The 24,629-nt window shown below is 41.0% G+C and overlaps 1 protein-coding gene across 1 annotated transcript; it reads right to left on the reverse strand.

The window, feature by feature from the left end:
- Nucleotides 1-7,773: 7,773 nt before the first annotated feature.
- LOC147429463 (uncharacterized) lies at nucleotides 7,774-19,353 on the reverse strand. Its single transcript, XM_086495024.1, has 3 exons — nucleotides 19,263-19,353; nucleotides 19,050-19,102; nucleotides 7,774-8,928 (listed from the first exon to the last, which is right to left on the reverse strand). Exons 1-3 carry the CDS (start codon nucleotides 19,351-19,353, stop codon nucleotides 8,131-8,133), a joined length of 942 nt encoding a protein of 313 aa, XP_086351150.1. The 3' UTR covers nucleotides 7,774-8,130.
- Between the last annotated feature and the right edge of the window lie 5,276 nt (nucleotides 19,354-24,629).

The following is a 24,629-nucleotide window of genomic DNA, read 5'->3' on the forward strand; positions in this document are numbered from 1 at the left end:
TTAATGTGGGAGAATAAATGGGAACAAGTGTTAAGATATAGATATGTGCTTATAGATCTATCTCAACACGGGGCCAATAGTAAAGGGGCCCAAATGGGAGATGGTCTATCAAGAGCAAGGCTAACCAATGGAGCATAAGACCTTAGGGTTAGCTTCATTGAAGAACTCCAATAATGTGTGTAAAAGTCCTTTGACCTTAGGTAAGCTAGGGTTGAGCTTGAGGTGGGAACCCGGCCCAAGCTCGAGGTGCTTGACCTGCTTAAGGTGCTTGTCGTGCTTGAGGTGTTTGTCCTGCTTGAGGTGCTTGATTAAGGTACTTGACTTACTCCATGCTTGAGGTGCTTGACTTGCTACATGATTAAGGTGCTTGAGGTGCCTTGAGATGCTTGCCTGAGATGCTTGTGGGAACACCCCCTAGTCCAAGTGCTTTGTCATGCTTGATGACTAAGGTGCTTGAGCTCCTAAAGTCAAAAGCATCCCTACAAGAGGGGGGGCGAGCCCTTTTCCTAGGGATTAGAGAGAGAACACACACTCACACTCACATGGGAAGCCCCAGCTTGAAGAGGCAGCAAGGACACATGTCAGGTCCCTAACCATGTTACCTTCATGTGTTGCTTGAAGCCTATTGGCTAGGCTTCAAAGGGGTCCAATGATAAATTACTTGAATTATCTAATTGTTTTTGCATTTATCAAGTCCTCTCTCTCAAAGGGGAAAGGGGGACACTTGTCCCAAGGCTACCCATGTTGCTTGTAATGGCTCCTGCTTGTGATTGGCTAGGCCTGGAGGGGTCCAATGAGCTTCAAGCATGAGCTACAAGGGGGGTTCGACCCAAGAAAGCTAGGGGAGTGCTTAGGGGGTATACTCACCCACACACACACTCACGAGCACTCTCATTGTGTGCTATGCAAAGTGCAAGAGCTCCCTCTCCAAGCAAGTAGAGGTTGAGAGCCTACACCAACACTCTTGGCTATGGAGTGCAAATCCAACCAAGAGCCATGCTTCAATGCTTAAGCTTGCCATCTCCTTCTTCTTCATTACTATGCTATTATGTATGCTAGCAACAAGAGTATGATAAGTGAGGAACTAATTCTTTCTCCTACGAAATGTTTCTTCTTCCTCTTCCCTACCCTCATTCCCTGCTAGCTCTCTCCACCTTCGAAGGTGTTTGAGGTCTTGGGACTGAGGCTTGGGATAGTTAAAGCTTTCTTCAAGTTTATGTTATGTTTGTGATGCATGAAGCCTTCCATCTTCATGGCATCACCTAGGTCACAAGGAACACAAAGACTGTATTGTAACAAGTCTCTCTTTATGGGAGAAATCATAATACAAATGCCTATTGGAGGGGGGACCGGCTCCACATAAATCCGGTCCTCAACTGTTGTCATGTTCTCTAAACTCTCTCTCTTGCAAAAGTATTGTCTATGACAAGTTAACTAATTGCTATGATTATGTTGCTATCTTCAATTATGTCTACCCGCTATGCTCACAAAATCATTTCTTGAAAGTATTCTCATTAAATTCCACTATTCTCAAATTGAATAGGCAAATTCCATTACAATGTGTGACCACCAGAGTAGCACCAAGCCAGGGCACCTTAGTTGGTTTGCATGCCTCGTCCACTAGCAGCTAGTTCTCATTCGACTAAGCTCCTCTCCTTGTTGGCAAGAAGAAATGGGCGACACAACTCTTGTTAGTTCCTACCATCAAAAAACAACTCTCTCTTGAGCAGAGAGGTCGTATGAATTCGACTGATTGATTGAGAGAGAGAAGAGGAGCATCGGGTGATTGCATGAAAGTGAGGGATAGAAGAGAAGGCTACAGGTTGGTGGGAGAGAGAGATGGTTCACCAAAGGGGGGGAGAGAGAGAGAGAGAGAGAGAGAGAGAGAGAGAGAGAGAGAGAGAGAGAGAGAGAGAGAGAGAGAGAGAGACTACTGTAGAGAGATAAAAAAATGGATGGCAGGGAGGAAGAGGGTGAAAGAGCTGCTGTTTATTTGCTGCATGGTCATCCAAAAAGGAGGGAAGAGGGAGAGTTAAAGAGAGAAGATTAGGTAGCCGCTATTCAAGCTCGAGTCAAGAGAGAGAGAGAGATTGAAACTGTTACGCCATGGCATTGCAACAAACCATCTCCATTTCCACGTTACAAACAAGGTATTATGCAAGTTTTATTCCTACTAGGTGGTGCCCCTTCACTTGTTTGGCTGTGGGTTTGTTGTTGTTGTTTCTTGCTTGTGGTTGCCCCAGCCCCAATTGAGCAGCACGGGAGCCTTGAGGGGTGTTTAGAGGTTGCCTCTCTTGTTGCCCGCCCCAGACCTCCTCAATACTATGGTTCTTTTTAAATCTTGAAGGCAATCAATGACATGGCTTGTCAACTCAAGGTACCCAACCATTGGCTCATACACAATGCTTTTCATGTGAGCCTACTTAAGCCCTACAAAGGAGAGCCACCAACAGAACCAATTACTAAAGACCCCCCAGAAATCAAAGACCAAGAAGAGGTGCTACGACCCGAAGCTATCCTTCGACATGAAGACAGGGTACTACGACATGGTAAGATTATCCGATTGTATCTTATTAAAGTCAAACACTATCCTTTTGGAGATACTAGATGGATGCAAGGAATATAGCTTAAGGATAGTATGAACCTTGTCAATGCTTACAATGCTACATTAGAGTAAGAAAATGTACATTTCTTTTAAATAATCAATGTTTTTGTCTTATAAGACTAATTCTCTTTTTCTTGTGCAAACATTTAAGTAGTATGCATACTTAGAATCATGTTTGTGTTGATGACGTCTCTCAAACACCAAGCAGAAATTGTCACTCTACTTTAGAACTATGATATGGACTAAAGAGCATACATGCTTGCGGCAGCTAAGTCTCCCAAGCCCCAAATGGATTAGTCATCCATCTGAGGTGCTTGTCGTGCTTTCTGACTACGGTACTTGAGGTTCTTGAGGTGCTTTATGACTAAGGTGCTTAAGGTGCTCCATGACTAAGGTGCTTGAGGGGCTTAAGGTGTTCCAAAATTCAACCAACATCCCTACTCATGGGGGGGTGACCCTAATTGTAGGGGCATGAGAAAAAACACACACGCCGTCACACAAGGCAAGCCTTGTCTAAAGAAGCAATAAGGACACATGTCATATTCCTCTCCATGTTGCCCTCATAAGGTGCCTAAAGCCTATTGGTTGGCCTCTCAAGTGGTCCAATGGTAATTTAGCTAATTAAATTAATTGTCTATGCATTTATCAAGTCATCTCCCTCAAAGGGGAAAGGGGGACACTTGTCCTAGGGCTAGCATGGTTGCTTGATATACACTATGCATGTGATTGGCTAAGCTTGTAGGGGTCCAATCAAATTGAAGCTTGAGCTACAATGACCAAGGCAGCTAGGGGTGTGCTTGGGAGGCTCTCTCTCTCTCTCTCTCTCTCTCTCTCTCTCTCTCTCACACACACACACACACACACACACACACACACACACACACACACACACACACTCACAAGGTGATTCTCACTTGGCAAAGTGCAAAAGCCCCATCTCCTTCTCCAAGCTTGTTGAGAAGTTGAGAGCCTACACCAGCAGTCTTGGCTATGGAATGCAAATCCAACCAAGAGCCATGCTTCAATGCTTAAGCTTGCCATCTTCTTCATTCATCATTATTATGCTATCATCCTATGCTATGCAAAAAGAGTGATGATAAGTGAGGAACTATCTCTTTCTCGTATGTTACTTCTTCTTCCTCTCCCAGCTCTTCCCTACCCTCATTCCCCACTAGCTCTCTCCACCTTCGAAGATGTTTGAGGCCTTGGGACTGAGGCATGGTTAATGCTTTTACAAAGTTTATGTTATGCTCATGATTCATGAAGCTTTCCATCTTCATTGCATTACCTAGGCATAAGGAACACAAATAGTGGATTGTACCATGTCTCTCTTTATGGGAGAATCTATAATATAAAAGCCTATTGGGGGGGGGGGACTGACTGGACCACATAAATCCGGTCCTCGACTGTTGTCATGTTCTCCTTATTCTCTCTCTTGCAAAAGTATTGTTTATGCCAATTTAATTAAGTATAATGGTTGTGTTGCTACCGCTAATTAAGTTCACTCTCTATGTTCTCAAAGTAGTCTCATAGAAATGCTCACTATAACTCTCTCAATTCTGCTATTCTCAATGTTCATATGCCATTTCCATTACATTCTCTTCTCCATTAAGTAAACTATTTTAATATCTACTTAGGTATGTCCTACTTCCTAACACTGTCAACATTGCCTTTGCATTGTTTGCATCCCAATCAACACATGATTTTTGATGCTCGTCATCTTAAAGGTGGGTGTACATGTTGTTGGGATCCCTTGTAGGATGGGGCTCCAAGTTGTCGACAATATCCCATAAGCCTTTCTACATGAAAGAGAGTTGCATAATTAAATTCCAATGGGTGTAATCATCGCCGTTTAGTTTGTCATTGAAGCTTGAGCAAGTGGGGGGCCATGTTGTAGTAGCTAGATCTGACAATGGAATTGATTCCTTCTCACACTCCAAAAAATGGATCTGACAATAAAATAGATCGGGGGGGAGGGGGGGTCTCTTCATGATTTCTCAACGATGGAATTTCTCCACCAAGGTTTTGATACCATGTTAGAGTTGATGATGCAGAAGCGTCTGAACCAGGGGGGGGGGGGGGGGGGGGGGGGGAGAGAGAGAGAGAGAGAGAGAGAGAGAGAGAGAGAGAGAGAGAGACTTTTGAACCAAACAACCTTGGCAATTAATTGATAGATAGATGATTTACAATGGGAGCAGTGGGCTGCAAATATATTCACCTATGAAAATTGCCCTTCCCAAGGTTTGACAAATAATAAGTAAAATAAATACCTAAAGCCAAAATAAATTTTGGGATCACATTGGGCTATTCACTTGAGATGCCATAAAATTTAACAATGTTATCATCTATCATCTCAAAATCCTTAAGAGAAACAAGAATAGAAAACATGCTCTCCTTTTTCGTGGGCCTTCTTTGGGACTAAGGAGTGGCCTAAGTCCTCTTTGAAGGAGACTTCTATGCCCCTTCTTGAAGGTGATTGGACATTGAGGAGGGATGGGGCTTTTCTTCAAGGTGATTGTACATTGAGGTGGGATGGGGCTTTTGGAGGCCTTCTATTTGGGCATCTTTGATAAGTTTCCCTTGGCACCCATAGTGGAAGAAAGAATTTTAAAGGTCCTTGTAGATAACCTTTTGTACAAAGCCAATGCCACCATCCCTTTGAATGAAGATTCTCTTGAGAAGGTCCTTTGAGAGGTCAATTTCCAGAAGAACTTGTGTTTGCCATCTCAGATTGAAGTATTGATTGAGGTCTCATTCCCAACACATTGCCAAGGGGAGCTGAGAATGGACTTGATGAAGGAGTAGTATTGTAGGGGGAGGTTTGGGAGCTCCATCTAGATAGAAAAGTGAGTATGCTTCAAAATAGAACTTTGTGGTCTAGCAGAAGAAGCAAACAAGGGAATTGTGAAACATTCCTTGCCCTAGTCCTAGCACATTGAATACCATATCCAAGATATTTAAGAAGATATATGTTTAAGCCGTTATGTAGAACTTGGATAATGCTTACATTAACTCTGTGGACACACTGTTGGCTTTCAACCATGCCTTAAGGTCTCAAGCCAGGGGTAGTGTTGGCTCTTAGCTAGCCTTGCCCTTACAAGACCCTTGTATCAACATTAAACTCCCATGGAGAAGTGTTGAAAACAAATGGCGAAAATTACCCTTGCTATATATCAAATAGAATCATCAATATGTAAGCCTGTCTCTACAGTATGAGAGACGCTTCAAACCAAGCTATCCATGAGGTTGTTGTGCTTTTGAAAACTTGGTTTCATAAATAGGCATAATCATAACTTATTACATTATCAAAATTTTTTTATATCTGACAATTTTGGCCACTTAAATTCTTTCAAATGCTTTCTGTTGGGGTATGGTTCTCTCAAAGAGAAGATGACCAGCACCGTGGACTTGTCTTGACACATGATTAAATATGGATGCCAAAGTTTTAGTTGGTGAGAACTCACATTCTCCACGTGAAATATTTCTCATGTAATGATGTCATAGGCATCTATGTTGGCCATAAACTACTCATGACTTGCACTACAAATGCAATGTTGAGTCCCAATCATGGCGGACATAAAAAAACCCACCATACATGCATAAGGAATCTTGGTCATTTAGCTCTTTCCTTGTTAGGTTTAGGACACCCCTCTTGGATAAGTTCCACATATGGAGGCAATGGAGTAAAAGTCTGTGCAACCCCCCAAACCCCCCCCCCCCCCCCCAACCCAACCACCACCACCAAAAGAAAGAAAAAAAGAAAATCTATGGAGATACTTCAATACACGGCAAATGTACTTTTTTTTGTGACAATTAAAGTCCCTTCTTCAGCACGTCGTGCATAATGTGCATGCCAAGAATATGGTTTGTTGCACCCAAATCTTTAATATTAGTTTTGCCATCAATGGATCTACCTCAAGATTGTTCTCCCTGACAATGAGAATATCATTCACATAAATGATCAAGATTGAATGACTACCATCAAAAGCTTTCTTTGTGGAAAGAAAATGATCAATATTTACTCTTCATGTACTCTTAAGACTTCATAAAAGGAAGTGCGACTTATTGCATCTCAACCATCGTAATCACTTCTCAACTCTTAGACACACACGTAAAAACTCTCTCTTCACCACACATAGCAAGATATCTACAATGGAAACAAAAGCCTCGTTCGATGTGTGTGTGTGTGTGTGTGTGTGAGAGAGAGAGAGAGAGAGAGAGATTCGTTTGTTCCTTAAATGTTAGTAGTTAGTCCAAATGCACCACAATCACAAATCAATACCACAAGTTTCATCAAATATCTATATTCCAAATAGCTCGTTTTAATTATATATTTTTTAGCAAGGAATCTTTTGTTAAAGTGAAATGCACCCCAGAGGTCATGAGGGATTGCATATAATGGACTGTTCAAAAAGCTTGTTGATAAGTGTCAAGTAGCAAAATGAAATCTTCTTGGAGGAGAAATAGGATGAGACCTCTTGTTCTCTTGTTATACTACTTCAATTGTGCTCAACCAAGTTTACTATGAGATTACTTCTTGAGAGGAAATGAGAGTTGCCTTCTCATTTGGAGCTTCAACATGAGCTACAAACTTACAGGGAGTGCTGTTATCATCATTCATCTCCTCAGAATCCTTGAAAAGAAACAAGAAGAAAAATCATGTTCTCCTTCTTCTTGGACCTTTTTGGGATGAAGGAATGGCCTAAGTCCTCTTTAGAGGAGGCTTCTATGCCTCTTCTTGAAAGGGTACTGGACGTTGAGGCGGGGATGGGGCTTAATTGGAGTCCTTCTACTTGGGCATCTTTGATAAGTTGCCTTAGCAACGATAGTGGAAGAAAACATTTTTAAGAGGTGCATGTAGCCAACCTATTGCACAAAGCCAATTCCATCATCTCTTCGAGTAAAGGTGCTCTTGATAAGGTGCTTTGAGAGGTCAACTTCCAAAAGGACTTGTGTCTACCATCTTAGATTGAAGTATGTACAACAAAAGCATATCGTCCATCCATGCATCACCTAGTTTGTACATATCTACGAATAAGCACAAAATTGGTCGCGCAATCAAAAATTTGAGATCTGAGCAAGAAAAGCAAGGCATACACGCCCATATTGACCGCCTTGGATAGTAACATAGTGTGAAAATTGCCCAAACATGCTTGTTGAAAAACATACGGGCCAAATTCCGTTATATACACTTCAAAAGCTTCCACATTCTCAAGAACATTATAAGCAGGTCACATTATATACATGTTGGCCTTAAGAAGGCAATTACAAGCAGAAAAGGAGACGAGAATCGGAACAACCGTTAGTTCCCATTTGCGACAACCACTTCATGTGTCTCATCCTCATTGACTACATCCACAAATAACAATGCTAACCCATCCATCATCTGTAATGTTGAACATGTCACCAATAGTGCATGCAAACCTCAAAAACTGATTCAACTCATTATCATATATAGCCTCCACCTTTGAGTGACATGCCCAAAGCTTCCTCCACCAAATGAGACCCATTCAGATAGATTTTCTCTAAGCAATTTCCATCTTGCGGTCTCTGAAGAAGAAGCACCAAACACCGGTTGCGCATACACAGGCAGCAACGGCTGCCATTGCAACTATGATACCCACTATCCACCCTAATGTTATGCTGCGCTCTGTAGAAGCCAATCCGTTCGCAAAGCTGGATGGGATCGGTCCAGTGAGCGAATTCCACGACACATCAAAAGACATTAGTTTGGGCAAAAGGCCGATTCCACCAGGCAGCTCACCCGAAAGCTTGTTATGCTGAAGCTGTAGGGATCGAAGATACAGGCAATCCTCCAAAGTGAAAGGTATGTTTCCTGAGAAGCTATTCTGAGAAAGATTAAGGGAAACAACATAAGGAACCTGCTTGCAGAGATCGCTGGGTATGGACCCCGTGAAGCCGTTCTGCGACAAGTCAAGGTTCTGAAGAGCTCTACATTGAGTCAGTCCAGAGGGGAAGGACCCCTCAAGCCCTGCATTTTGAAGCTTGATTGCCAAGGCCTTGTTTTCCCCGATATTCCAGCACGAGACGCCAATGAAGTTGCAGATAGACCCTGCTGACGAATTGCCAAATATCCAATTGGACAGATGATTGGTGGGATCTTTCACAGAGGCCTTGAATTCTTGCAAGCATTGGGAATCATCCTCTGCAAGAGCTTGACTGATAAGGATTGAAAGGGCGAGCGAGAGTGCAGAGAAAGGGGCCAGCCAAAATTGAGCCGTGACCCATCGCGTTAAGAAAGACTCTTCCAATGAAGCAGAGGCGACAGGGATTTGTGAAAGAGAAGCTATGAGGATTGACGTCTACAAGGAAGGAGGAGGCCGCAAAGAAAGCAGGTGAAAAAGCACCCCATCCTCGAGTCCTCAACTGCAAGTCAAGAAGGTCAAGCAATGGAAAGACTGGAAAAGATAAGTCCAAATTCTAATCATTAATCATTAAAGAAAATGATAAAATTTTACGTGGCTTTCTTCTCTCTAAGGGAACACGAGGCCTTCCACACTCCACTAGGCTAAGTTGCACATCTTTGAACTTTTGAAGTTTGAACTCCACCGTGCAGTTTCAATCATTGAAGAAATATGGAAACACATAATATCGGGTAGAGGAGCCGATTAGTAGACGATCCCCTTTACTACCCTATACACCCCTCCTGAGTCGTCACTATATGGCACAGCTCCAACCAAGGGGATCTATGGTGGGAAAGAGAAGAGGGAATCGCAATGCAATCACAGCCGTCCGTCGCCTCGATGAACTAAGGGTGAACTATGGTGAACTCGGGGGCAAAATGGCGCCCCGAGTTTACCCCTAGTTCACTTGCTTGTGGAGCGTGGGTCGAACTCGAGACCTCTCAGCCACACGAGTGCCCTACCACCACGCTAGCGCGTGTCGCTGCCCATGTTGGCATGACACAAGATCACACCCTAGTTTACCGCCCTTAGTTCGCCCTTAGTTCACCCCTAGTTCACTCTCAGTTCACTGCATGATCCGACGGCTAAGATTAAAGCCGCCTCGCCCCTCCAAATTTGGGCCCTAGATCCCCTCTGAGCCTAGAGCCGTGCCATATAGTGACGAGGCTATACACCCCCCAGTAAGTAATCGAAGTGGATTGGGCTATTGGCTTACAAAGTTGGACATGCTGGCAACCTATTGGCTATTGAGCATGTTCTATTCCCATTTGGGAATGCCTCTATACAGGCGCAAGTATGTCTCTAATGCTTCACATGATGCCCTTTGCATTGGGAAGTGTGAAAATAGATCGGAATTTTTCTCTATGACAGAATTTTTGGAATCATCAACATTGCCAGATAGCCCTGTGCAAGGTTCAGCATCCGTGCTTCTTCTCGCCTAGTTCTTTGCACCATAGATCAAGTAATTCGTTGCAAAATCTCGTCGTCTCTATAATTTCTCCTGTACCCTAATATTGTGGCATTCCTAATTCCTTTCCCTTTCTGATTCAACCTTGTCAAAAGGTTGTCCATTCCCTACAGCATTGATGTTCCTTTGTGATTGAATCAAAGACATTTTATACAATAAAGATTGAATTACATGTGACACTCGTGTCAAAAAAAATTCATAGAACTTGCTCATAAGCCTCAGTAAATTACATAGCCACCTTTGGGTCTAGTGAAGCACATTTACACCTATATATGTATTCTTATCTTAACTTAAACCATAAGCTTTTCTCAAACTTGCAACGTAAATTTTCGGCCATATAGCCCATGCAGTTGTCCATTTTTTCGACTCTCTCCTCTTCTCGTGACTTCAACATTGGCAATCTCATGCGGCTAGAAGTAAACATCTTGATCAATTTAGTAGGTGTGCATGCCTTCAACAAGCATGAGGCAATAGAGCCATGAAGCCTGCCCGCGCACTATCTCTTACAGATGTCTTTGAGTCCTCAAAGACCTACAGGGATAATAATGTCAAAAACATGTTATTTTGCCAAAAGTCTAGTTCTCGTCGCATCAAAACATCTTTAAGCACAACCAATAAGCAGCATAAGCTTGACAAGGCTCGTCCAGTATGCCGATGGGGGTGCAATGGACACTATATAGACAAGAACCTTCCATATGTGTATCCGCGATTGAGTTAGTGGGAGGTCTGCATTGCCCATTGGGGTGACATCATGAAATCCATTGAAAAGAGCATCGAGGAACCCAACACTTTGTGCACATGCCTTGTTGAAATCAAGCTTAGTAGTTGACTAACGGGGGAGGGATTTTAGAGAAGGATATCACTATACGATGCTTGCGCCACTAATATAGCAAATGCTCTTTTGCAAAGCATGAAAACTATTTCTTATAGGCAAGGCAAACATTAAGGAGAGGGGTCATTGTTGAAACATCTTGTCGAGTGGGTGGACAACCAACCAACTCAGGTCACCATGATATATAATGAAGCCACCAAGGGAATGCCCGTTACCATAAATATGTGGTAGTGATGTGTATGAACATACTTAGGACCATCGGGGCATTTTTTCCCTCAATACTAGGTTTCCCCCCCCCCCCCCCCCCCCACCCCATGCATTGTATGTACGCCCATCACTCTAGGGTTACCTTATCTTTCATTTGTGTACTAAGCAATATACTCTCTATTGTGTGCCTTGATCATCATTTTGACTTTGAGCAACTTGCCCACCTCGAGGACCGGATGCTCCTATGAGGGATGTTTCTAAAGTGGAGGCCGATGACTTTGCACAATGATCATGGCTTTGTTGGCAAAAGAGATTTTAATAGTCTTTTGGCTTGTACTCAGTGGATTGAAACTTATTTTTCTTTGCTCAGTACAAATTTGACTAAGCTAACCGATTTGGCCAATAATTTCATGCTGGAAATAGCTACTAACATATTAAAGCCTTCTTCTCAAGACCACAATGTTTCAGACAAGGTTCTTCCATCACACTGTGCTAATACTTCCAAAGCTTAAAAGACTTTATAGTGGATGAAGGATTTATAAAGGAGAAGACCAATAATGTAACAATGATGTCATCAATTCCTTTCTTCATAAGTGGATGGGTGTATAAGAGCGCATTCGCACGCTACAAGGGCAAAGTTATACGTGAGCTCAGCACTCTTGGCGGCTGTGAGTAAAGAAATCCAACGCTAGTTGTCGTTTTTGGACAGCGCATGAGAGAGACTAGAGAGAGGGGGGCAGCATTTTCCCAACTCTGCCAAAATCGGCAGAGTGGAGGGTGCAAGGGCAACGTTTTCAGAAGCGGACAAACCACGTTGACTAGAGCAAAACGCTACCACGATGCCGTGCGAATGCGCCCTAACATCTTTGAGCTACTCCATATGCTTTTGGACCTGTAGAGATGAGTCTACCCTTGAAGGCAAGGCCTACACGTGGTCAATGTCTCTTCAAATAACACAAAAACCTAAGACGTGGACACAATTTAAGATTGTGTTTTAGGAGTTTTTGCCTAGCAATGAGGCAGAGAAGCATTGGAAGGCATGGGATAATTGTTACACACAAAACCCCTCTCTAATTAGCTATATCTCCAAGTACAAGGAGATTATCCTTAAATTGAATAAGGTGGATGATTCTCACGAGGTGCAAAATTTTCTTCTTAAACCACATCCCAGCACAAAGTCTTCAATTACTAATTTGCATCCAAAGTCACCAAAAGGTGGAATTTTAGAAGCTTTGATCTACAATGCAGATGAGCAAGATTTTCACACAAACCCTATTCATCATCAAGAAACAATTTCGATCATTGATACAAAGTTTTCCAGGAGGGCCACAAGCCCTATGGATTCTCTATCTACTACAAATTTTGTGGCCCTATGGGTTCTCTATAAGCTACAAAGTTTGAACAAGCTAAGAAAGATCATTTTTGTTTTTGATGTCGGATTCACATATTAAGCAAGGTTGTCCTTTGCTTAGGACCATAGAGTAGCTTCACGTCGAGTGCAATTCACCTACACGAGCCTTCATAGTTATTTGATGTTTCTCATCTTTTAGATATCGTTTTTTGAACAACGCAGCTCTAGTTTATATAAGCCACAATTTAAATAGATTTTATTTATTTGTGTTCTTAGTGGTATTGAGTTTGTTTCAAGTAACCAGATGGGCTTTATCAAGATGTAATTTTCAATATTGTCTATGGTGGTCGTTCTACATTAGGACATTGCGAGTGTGCAGTTTGAGTTAGTCCTAATTACATGGACTTTATCAAGATGTAATTTTCAAATATTGTCTATGGTAGTCATTCTGACACTGCAAGTGTGCAATTTGAGCTAACCCTAATTATATGCATGATCACATTTTGGTTACTAAAATAGTAAGTCTTGTACATCGTGATAGGCTTCAATTCTTTATGCGTACAGATGTAGGCCCAAATAGATGGTGGAGTTATAATTTTTTTGGGGGGAATCCCGTTCAATCTAGTATAGTCACTCTACAAAGGCTTCTAGGGTCTTCTTTTAATATGAGATCCCTTTTGGCCAAAGAGACAATCTCTTTAGAAATTCTATTTGTCTATCTCATTTCAATCATAAAATTCTATTGTATCCAAACTTTGCAACAAGTAGATAGTTTTACATAATGTAGGTCTATTAGGAAAGCATTGGTTTGTGTAGTAAAATATTTTTCTTTTATGTTTTTGAGGACAAAAACTATTCTTTAAGTGGGGAGTGATGTCAGGATAAGGGTATTGTTTGACATTTTCATAGGTCACGATCTATGAGATAAGGTCACATACTTAAAGTAGGGCTTAGGATCTAAAGGACTGGTGTTAGTGTAAAGGGGTCCTAAAAGATAGAGACCAAGGGCCCTTATAAATAGAAGTGGTTGGGTGGACAAGAGCATGCCATTGCTTAGATCTTATAACCATTGATACACACTACTTCTTATATTTGTGTTTGGCACCTTTCTTACGTAGGCCCTCATTCTTCTAGGAGGAGAAATAGGATGAGACCTCTTGTTCTCTTGTTTTTCTTCAAATGTGGTCAACCATGTTAAATATGAGATTTCTTCTTGAGAGAAAATGAGCATTGCTTTCTCATTTGGAGCTCCAACATGAACTACAAGATTATAGGGAGTGATGCTATCATCTATCATCCATCAGCTCCTCAAAATCTTCAAGACAAACAAGAAGAGAAAACATGTTCTCCTTCTTCTTGGGCCTTCTTTGGGACAAAGGAGTGGCCTAAGTCCTCTTTGGAGGAGGCTTGTATGCCCTCCTTGAAGAGAGATTGGATGTGGGGGAGGGGATAACTTTGGGGTCTAGTGGAAAAAGAAAACAAGGGAATTGTAACATTCATTGTTCTACTCCCAACACATTGAATACTAGTTCCAAGAGACTTAAGAAGATGTATGTAGAAGCCGTTATGGAGAGTCTGGGTGCTAGTTAGCTTAACTCTATGGAAACCTGGTTGTCTTTCAGGCATGTCTCATAGCCCCCAAGCTAGGGGTAGGGGCCAAAGAAATAGTTGGACTAGCGCTTGAGCCTCGTACTCCACTTCTTGTTACATGATGGGAAAATAGGTAAGAGGACATCAAGGGTGCAAAAAATAAAAGCCAAAAAAAACATACGTAGAAAAAATAGATTTGGTACTTCGATTCTAGCCTAATCTACGCAATGAGAAAAACTTGCTCATGTACTTGACTAATAGCCATTATGTACAATCATTTAAGTTGTACTCAAGATTGTTTGTGAAAAATGTATCCCATGCATGAGTATACTATTGTTCTAGAATCAACACTGAAATTCTAAGAATGTTCCTCGCATGTATTAAGAAGTCATATCAAAACAAATTTTAAATCATACATCCCTAGCTAGGATTTTTGTTTTGGGAAATAGATGATTTATTAAATGCTTTCTAAGTCTATGTTGGAGGTTACTTGCAGAATTATTGAACATACATAGAGATGTTTCAACTTAATAACGTTCAATCAAATCCTTCAACGGGCTTTTGTGTGTTTTATGACGAAATCATCCTATACATTGGACAATGACATATTCATGTTCTTGTATTGTCAATTGCCAACACATCTTGGTTAGTCGATTGTGAAAAGCATGGCTTGACTCCTTAGTTCCAACCTAACTTTAAGGCGTCCATGGGATGCGAGAATTCCTATTGATACTTGAAGAGATAACAATCACATGGTTGCATGAGCTTTTTTGTACACATGGTCATCATCACCAAAGTACACTTATACTATGTTTTGATACATGCAAGGCTAGCAATGCTACATACGGAAACATGGCTACCCTGCAAGATACCCACGATAACACAATATCTAGCATAAACTCACAAATCTGCATACTTGGCGATTCCCATGGCACATAAACCATGACGTATGTGAACAGAGAGAGACTGAGAGCGAGACAGAGCAAAAGAGCACGTGCAGACACACCTCCTAGAGTGGAGTGCTACGCCAGCACGGCAAGAGAGAAGAGAGGAGAGGAGAGAAGAATACACAGACACTGGGTGCAATCTCCCCCCATGCAAGAGTGACCATTTCCCTCTTGCACGTATTTCATTTATAGATTTCATGAATGGTGAAAGTGAGTACAAACTGGCCGCTCGGTCATAAATGGCCAAAGCTCATAAAGAGCACTTGAATAATCAAATATACATAAAATATAATATCCTTCTACATAATCCATTATCTGCTAATGCTTTTTCCACCTGTCAGCTGCAATAAATGGATAAATATCAATAACATACCTCTCTGTTGGAAAGGAACTGTCCTCAGTTGCGAAGATAAAAATCTGCAAACTATACTTGTCAAAAACAATGATTAGAAATCTGTATCAAATAGTAAAAAAATTATAAAATTAGACAACATTGCTTATGCCTACCGTCATCCACATACTACCTATTCTAGTGTCCCATACCACTAGAATAAGCAGTATATGTCATACCCTGATGAATCAGGATATCATTGGTCACCCTCATCATCAATCTCATAATGTCAAGTCTCATCACATAAACACTGCCGTAATAATCACCAGATACCAAATCCCAATCCAATTCCAAGTCCACAATATAAGCCCAAATCCAAATCACTTTCATTATGTACCCGGGTAACAAAATCATACCAGTTACAGTGGTGGCCAGCCACACTGCAGCATGATTTTGTGATTGGTGTTGCCTCAACCGGCGAGTCTACACCCAGAAGTCGTGCTGCCTAAATCAGCGAATCTACATTTGGTATTGTTAAAAATTGTGAATCTACAGTTTGTTGGTTCTGCTGCCTAAATCGATGAATCTGCACTAGATGACATTAACACACTACCTAAATTGGCAAATTTGTGTGCACGTGACCAATGGACGAGACAAGACATAAAGAAAAAAATGAAACAAAACATTTACTAGCTGGTGGTGCCAAATTGGAGTATGTTGCGGTCCCATAGTGCTGCACAAAAGTGTTTTTCACCATCCATATCAGCTCTTGTGTGTAGTTGTATGTTAGCTTGATGATAAAGTTGCTCAATTTAAATTTACATTCAGGGAAGCAACAAGCGACAATGTGAGGATGGGTAATTTCACATACTGTGATAAAGAAGCAAAAGATCTTGTTCCTTTGAAATTATCCATTTGGATTATGCTGGTTGCAAACGAATAACTGTGTGCTATGAAATACATGTACGAAATAAGAACAACTTAGAAGGAAGTAGAGAGGGTGAGTTTTATCATAGGAGTATGTGAAGCCAATGTATGACAATGTAATCACATGAGAGAGAGAGATCATAATGACAAAAGGTTAAGGCAAATTATAGCAATAGATACATTGAAGAACTTACTCATTAAAGAGGATTAAAATACTTTAGCGAAACATTGCAAAATTACGACCTGGAGGTGGTTCAAAGAAAGGACTTTTAGTTAAATTGTCAAATGCGGAACAAGTAGTTAAAAAGGAAGGTCAGTAGCAAAATAATCAGTTGATTAATGTTAACGAAGATAGACAATTGGATTATCTAATAAAAAGTATAGACTAAAGCAAAGTACAAATGTGAGACCACTGGTAATGCAAGTGTCAACAAGAGAAATTTAACAACTTTGTAGTATGCAAAAAGGTTAGATCCTACATTATTTTATAGCATCACTAGTGGAGGAATTAGGCAAAAATTATGTAATGAAGATCAGTATCAATTTGACAAGGTTTACAAAAATAAGTAAAAGATTCTTCAAGAACGCGTTATATACATGTTGAAAACAATCACAGTTATTTGCCAGTCTCAATATACATTAACAGTGTGTAATCAAGAAGACTTGCAGAAGACTTCTATGTCACTAATGAAAACATACAAGTGAGATATTGATCTGGCCATATCTAGGTGTTAGTCGTGCTTAGTAAGTGGAGGATTTGTGTTTGTCAAGGAGAAAAGATAAAGAGAGTAGTGGGACTGTGAATATTGCCTTGTGAGAGTGAAGAATGTGAAGTGACTTGTTGGTGGATCCTAGTAGGATAGAAGAAGAGACTCGACATGGAGAGGAGAAAGTTGTACAACAGATGTCAGACGCCCCCTATACTAGAGGTAAATTGATCAATAGAGTCATTATGCTTGGGAGCATAAGACGCCTATGTCTATGAGGGCCACCCCATCAGTGATGGAGGCTCGAACAAAGGATCTGGACTATTTTAGCAAGGCATAGGAGACATCCAATATGACTATATTATTGTGGAGTCGATGGTCTTCAGTGCTGATGCAATACATCCCGGGACAGTGCCCGATGCAAGCCAGTCGCATAAGACACTGATGTTCAGTGTAGCAGTTATGTTACTGCCTTTTATTTTGTACCCAGACATGGTAGGAGATCCAACAAGATTGTAGCACATTGATCTCATAGGTCATTTGGGCCTTTGGAAGATGATTAATATAACCAACTTACCATACGTGGTTAATTTAGCAACATTGGAACAATCTTAGGAGACGTTAAGAAATCACCGAATGAGTGGAGAATCATGTGGGATAACTTCAAAGGTGAAGGATGGTCTGCAAATATATATCTATATGTATTATCAAAAAGAAATTCATAGTGATGTAGCAATCGAGAACGTTATCTCAGCTCAGCACATGAATTGCCGAGATGGACCAAGACCGACGATGGTGACTGGGATTGTACATGATGGCACGATAATAATAATAAATTAAAAAAACAATCGACGATGGAAAATTTGAACCGCCCGACAAATTTAGTGTGTATGCTTTGTGTTTTGCGGTTCTTAGAGCTTAACTTCCCATATGTCCCTTCTCTCAAGCTTCCAAGCTGTGACCCGTCGACGACACACCCAATAAAAACTCCCTGAGTCTCGTTCATCATGCATGCAAGCTGGGCTGATTTTAATATTGGAGTGCATTGTGCAAGCATTACTGCCACGCCAGCTCTGAACATTGAGAAATACTAAACACTTGAGAAAGGAGAACTAGGTTGCGAGCTTGGGCTCAACTTGCAACCGGCAACAAACCAGGTTCATGGCGATGTGTTGCAAGCTTTTCCCATGCTTCTTCTATGGCAGCCCCGCAGTGGGAGACGCGGAGGGAGAGAGAGAGAGACTGGGCGGAACTCACAATTCAAGGAACTCACAAGGTCATCAAATGTAGCACAAATATGCCGCTTTTGATTCCTATTCTTCCTGAGTTAACCCTATTTTCCCGTTGTCGCTTTCATGTCTACTGTGACCTCAGATACCAATGGATTCTGCTCACGCACTTTTCTTCGGTTTCTGTGTTGACAGTTTCTCTGCATGTACTCCAAATGCAGGGCTGCAGTAAAGCTTAAGGTATTTCTCCGTGCTGGCTACCCTAATAAAGGCGTGTGAGAAACAAATTGACATGCCATTATTTTTTTCTAGCAACACAGATCAAGAAAGCATATCATCATCGCGTGGATGCAATATGGCCTGTAGGTACATGTACTTACTCAAAAAGTGTGTCTCCGATTGATGGTCTCCATTCGTGCATGAGCTGTTGTCTCTTACCCAGCATTTGCTACTCCAAATACTATATGCATTGAAAAAAATGGGCAGTCAATAGTGTCTGCATGGTTTGAGCGCGGACAATAATGCGTGGAACATAAATATAAGAGTAGTGGGTGCTCGTGCAACTCCTAACACCAATCCCTGGTAGCAATGCGAGCATTGTAAACTGGGCTGAAGACATGTGTGCTGCCATCAACTTCACCCTTGCATGGCCATCAAAATGATGGTGGGTGAGACTGCAAGTGAGTGTGACTGAGACTCCGAGGGTTGGTGGGGTAGGCACGGCTGTAGAGAGCGTCTTGTGAACGTGACAGAGAGAGAGAGAGATAGAGATAGAGAGAGAGAGAGTTCGATTGCGTGTGTGGCTCAGCATGGCAGTAAAGTTGTTTTGTTCCACTAGATGCCTCCTAGTGGTTGAGGGTCGAGTGGTTGACAGGGTTGGCCTTTTCAGTGCCTGTCATGCGATGCGTCTGGCGAAGAGAATGAGGGATACATGGGGAGACGTGGGGCGGCTAAGTGCACTGTAAACAACTGGCTGCATGCTTCCTGAACATGAAAAAGGAAACACAATAGAATTAACAAAAAAATGGACGCCACTAGCTATTTAGTATCGTTTGTTGGTAGTCGTTGCCCTGCATGCTACTCACAACCACTAGCTATGACGGCAATAAGTTGGGAACGATGGGCACTCGTGTGGTGTACTTACTATGGTACGACAATAATGATGATGCAGGGAGCTGGTTGGGTGCTTTGGTTACTACATGTTGCCGAGTTTCGAGCGCATGTAGCGAAACCATGATATCTTATGTTAGCGTGAGCAGTAGATTTAATTCATTATTATTATTATTATTTATTTTGTTTCCTTCGTTGAATTGTTGAAGCTTTGTCGGGGTTGGTTCCCTCTATAACTCAAAGTCATTCCTTCAACATTGAAGCTATTTTTCTTGTCCTATACTATCCTCTCATTTGTACCCAACTCTTACTTCATCCATTCCGAGCATGACAATTCATGTACACGCCACTCATAGTGCAATCAATTGCACACAAATGCCTAATAAGTACTTTATAATTTACTTTTTATATGTAATTAATCGCAATATTATGCTATTCAATTAGCTATATCTAGCTATTAATTGGCAATCAAACATGTATAGATGAAGCATAGGCGTTTAATGTCAAAGATGAGACATAATATAATATATATAAACAAATGATGCAACACTTAGCTTTGATAAATGAAGTTCGCCACAGCATACAAGACCGTCTCCTTGAGCTCTGATACCACTTCTACATACGGAAACATGGTTGCCTTCCAAAAATACCCAAGATAACACAGTATCTAGCATAAACTGATAAATCTGCATACCTAGCGATTCCCATAGCACATAAACCATGATGTATGCGAACAGAGAGAGACTGAGAGCGAGACAGAGCAAAAGAGCACGCGCAGATGCACCTCTTAGAGTGGAGTGCTACACCAGCACGGCAAGAGAGAAGAGAGGAGAGGAGAGAAGAATACACAGACATTGGGTGCAATCTCCCCCCGTGCAAGAGTGACAATTTCCCTCTTGCACGTATTTCATTTATAGATTTCTTGAATGGTCAAAGTGAGTACAAACTGGCCGGCCGGTCATAAATGGCCAAAGCTCATAAAGAGCACTTGAATAATCAAATATACATAAAATATAATATCCTTCTGCATAATCTATTATCTGCTAATGCTTTTGCCACCTGTCAGCTGCAATAAATGGATAAATATCAATTCCATAACAAGCAATCTCTTTGTATGTCTATGATGTTATGCTTCATTATAAAATAATTTCTCTTAAATAAATTATGTCAAGTTTGCAACAATGTGGCCACCATGGCAATTGGTGATGTTATACAAGTGCAAGGTTTTGTGAATCGGTAGACAACCACACACTACCATCACTTCATTAGCTTTACGTTTTGTAAATGCAAATTTTTCCAAAGAGATATCACTGTTCTCCATAAGATCGTGCTTTGCATCTCATACTTTGCTATACTACGAAGAGTGTTATATATTTTAAGCATGATTAAGGTGATCACAAGTCACAATAATGAAGCCAACGATTGTTCAATGTGGACTGATCAATAGACCTGACATAGGTTTAGATTAGGAAAACATTGGTGCTTGTAGGAAGAAGCTTAGCACGGCTAAAAACCTATGGGAAGCACGTATGTAAAGGGGTCCTATTTATAAAGGTGTGGCTAACTATTAAAGGAAGGTTGAGTGGAGATAGTTTCCTATTATGTTAAGATTCTCTTCTTCTGGGATGTGTGTGTGTGTGGGTGTATGTGCTAATAAAAAGAGGAAAATGGTATAACCTTTCTATCACCCAAGTGTCATATATTGGTTATGCCATTTCCCTCTTGAATAAGAGGTCTTGAGTTCAATTCTCCTAGTCATATAGATCTTTAAGGTAATTTCCTATGACATTAAAATTCTCTTCTTATGAGGTGTGTGTGTGTGTGTGTGTGTGTGCGCTAATAAAAAGAGGAAAATGGTATAACCTTTCTATCACCCAAGTGTGGTAGATTGGTTATGCCATTTCCCTCTTGAATAATAGGTAGTGAGTTCAACTCTCCTCATCGGATAGATCTTTAAGGTAGTTTCCAACAATGTTAAAATTCTCTTCTGCTTCTTCTTCTTCATCAACTTCCAGTAAGAGAAGTATCTATAATAGGTGAAGAGACCTCAAAAGCCTTGCCCATGAAGCATGCCCAAGAAGGGCATGTACATGTGCGTGCTAAATGCGACAAGAGGTCCAACAGTATGACCCATGTGTAGTGGATGCACGATTTTTTGGCAGAATAGATACGTGCCAAATTCCGTTACACACACTTCAAAGGCTCCAACATTCTCAAGAACATTATACGCACGTCACATAATATACATGTTGGCCTCATTTTGCACATGAGAACCGGAAGAACCATTAGTTCCCATTTGCGACAACCAGTTCATGTGTCTCATCCTCATTCACTACATCCACAAATAATAATGCTAACTCATCCCACAAGAAGTTTAGGATAAATTCTCGCAATAATTCCCACATTGTGGCTTACCTCAACATCATGAGCTTCTGTGAGGGAGGCACCGCATACCTAGCTAGGTATGGAGTGCCTCTTGAGCGCAAGCTCATGATGTTATGCATTGTATGAAAAACACTGAAAAAGAATCTGTTTTCCTACATGAGAAAATTTCTAAATCTTCTTGTGGATCCATCATCTGTATTAATGGTGAACATGTCACCAAATAGTACATGCAATCCTAAAAAAAAAATGGCATGGGGAACCTTGGGAAGGCAAAGCGACAGGATTTTCCTTTCTTGAGGCAAGTTATTCTATGATGGTGCATTTGTATTTCACAAAGGTCTGATGGAAGCTTGGAGCCGTCTGTACTTATGTACCTGTTTACGAATGCCACAATAGCATCATCTATGTCATGTTCGAATATAGGAGCTTGTTCAACCCATAAAAGACCATGATCATGCTGGCTGCCACGGCTTTGGAACTTTGTCACGAAGAAATAATCAAGAATTTTTTCGCATAATTTGCTATCGTTAAGTAGTATTCTTTTCATGGCTGTGAAGGGGTTAAGGTGGAAGCGAGCTATTGTTATTGGATCTGCTCGCACCAAACGTCTACGGAAGGAGCCATCGCTATCTTATTTAAGTGGCACTATTTGTTCCAAGGCATCAACAAGTTTTTTCCAACATTTTTCAGCTGAAGAAAATTTCACAAAGAAAGTTGGTGGCCCTAGTTTTCGAATCTTGCCAAAAACCTTTTTTTTTTATTTTTCTTTGTAATCTAGCGAGGTACGAAGCGCTTCAAAGTCTCTGTACCCTAGTTGTGATGAGACTACTTTTTCTATGTTTGTGTCCTGACAAACATGTCCAACATATAAGGTTCCTCCTCAAGTTTTGCTTTGCGTAGGCGTATCCAAATGGAGGATAGTATTTTTTGCGTCATGATTTTCACTGATTTGAGAAATAAGTTTTCGATGTTGAGGGCAAAACGTCTATCTTCGTGCATGAGCTCCCATTTGGCTATTGTTTGGTAATTTTTAGATACGTGTTGGTGGTATTTTCTAGGCTCTCCAAAGAAGATCGTAGGGAAACTGAGCTCCTCACAGAACACATCAGCAAATAAACCAAGTGGATTGTTCCCCTCTGATGGTGAGACATACAAAAATTTATTGTTGTAATCAACAACTTGCTCAACAGTAGTGATGCTATGCAAGAGCACATCAATGTCAATAGCTTCCTCGTTCTCCATCTCGTATGTGTTTGTGTCTAGGGGAAGTGATGAGTGTGAGATTTTTTGAAAGTGTGCAAGCCGTTTATCATTTATGGTTATGTTTTCCTTCTTATACAAAGAGGTATCAAGAAGAGCGTGTGTGGCCTTTAGTGTCAGCAATGGTCTAACAAGGCCAGATAAGTAGCAATGTGTGTACTCGAGCTTGCGTTTGAGCCCTGTCAAGACTGAAGCCTCATCTCGGATAAATCGAGGAAGACCTTGTTGTGTTTTTTTTATATTTGCAAGGACATTGACGACACTCCCTCGCAAACCATATTGGCCATCATAAGTTAGTTCTCAAATCTTTGCGAATGGTATACGAATGGAGACCACGCGTACTTCGACATTGTTCAGTTGCAGGACTGGTAGGAGAGGGTCGTTAAAGCCCAATGCATGCAAGCTCTCAAATGGCAGCATAGATCTATTTGATTTGCGTTTGCATGCACGGCAACAGAATAGAGAGGAGCATCTTTTTCATTTTCCACCTCCAGCATGTAAGCACAGTGGAGGAGTGAAATGCGTGACTTGCGAGCGGAAAAACAAGCGGCCACACTTTTCGCATGGATATGTAGGTGTGTCATTAAGCCTCTTAAGGAATTTTTTTATAATCTTGTTTTTTTGTTGTGGATGAATGGAAGGATGTTGCTGCAATGAGGCAGTCTCTGTGAGCTTTATATGCCTTAGTCGCTTCAATTTTGTTGTAATTGCAGAGTGTGTATGGACACAAAGTGGTTGCTTTTCAATAAATAGATCTGCGATTTGAGTAGTTGGTTTATGCATGTTCTCTCTCCACAAGTGGGTTAATAAATCACACTCTTCAATTGTCCAATGGACAAGTTTAGGACGTGATTGTAAAGTTGTGAAAGCATAATAGATGAAGCCAATAATACATCCATCTATAATTAGAAGTCCTTTTTTGAACTATTCAATTGATTTTCCAACTACTTGTTTTTTGTTGTGTCCACTTGTAGCATTGTGAAGGATTACGGTAAGTGTTTTTTTGAATTTGTGAGCGAAAATATTGATGACTTCCATTGTGAGACTCATCAATGTTTTACAAGTATCGTATAGAGCATGCAATTGTGTAGCTCTTTCATTGAATGACTCTAGCTGTGATCCAAAGAAGAATGAAGTTGAAGAGTGTGTGATAGAATTTGTTAAGTGGTTCTCAAACAAGCATTGTTGCATTGTAAGTCTAAATGACTCAAAGCTTAAGTTTGTTTGCGATACACTATGGAGTTCTAGAAACAATTGTTGATTAAGAGGATGTGTTTGCATAAATAGCATGTCAATGTCTATCTCTTTTGGAATACTTTACAAGCAATGGACACACACACACACACACACACACACACACACACACACACACACACACACACACACAGAAGAAGAAGAAGAATGTGTGTGTGTGTGTGTGTGTGTGTGTGTGTGTGTGTGTGTGTGTGTGTGAGAGAGAGAGAGAGAGAGAGAGAATGTTTTGTGTATCTATGTGTGCCTATTTGTATTTGATTCTAGATCGATAGAGAGAGAGAGAGAGAAGAGAAATACAAAAATGTTTTGAGTTCTTAATTCATGGAAGAAGCGAACAATACTTACAAGCATAACCACAATACTTAGAACCACAACCAAAAGTGTGCAAAATCATGTTACAAAGAAGTAGAGGATGGAAGCATTGGTTTTGTTTGAGGATATAGTTAGAACAAGCAAAGCAAAGTAAAGGGTGGTTAGTAATAAAAGGCAAACATTCACAAGA

This window comes from Adiantum capillus-veneris, chromosome 22 (genome assembly GCF_014529385.1).
Source record: "Adiantum capillus-veneris isolate H3 chromosome 22, ASM1452938v2, whole genome shotgun sequence".
NCBI classification, from domain to species: Eukaryota; Viridiplantae; Streptophyta; class Polypodiopsida; order Polypodiales; family Pteridaceae; genus Adiantum; species Adiantum capillus-veneris.

Bases quoted from the DNA above. Each gene is read 5' to 3' on its own strand.
- LOC147429463 (XM_086495024.1), bottom strand. From the start codon at position 19,353: ATGGTTTCGCTACATGCGCTCGAAACTCGGCAACATGTAGTAACCAAA. The intron at 19,103-19,262 runs GTAAGTACACCA...TTTCATGTTCAG, and splicing joins ATCATTATTGTCGTACCATA to GAAGCATGCAGCCAGTTGTT. The intron at 8,929-19,049 runs GTATCCCTCATT...CCTTCCTTGTAG, and splicing joins GCCGCCCCACGTCTCCCCAT to ACGTCAATCCTCATAGCTTC.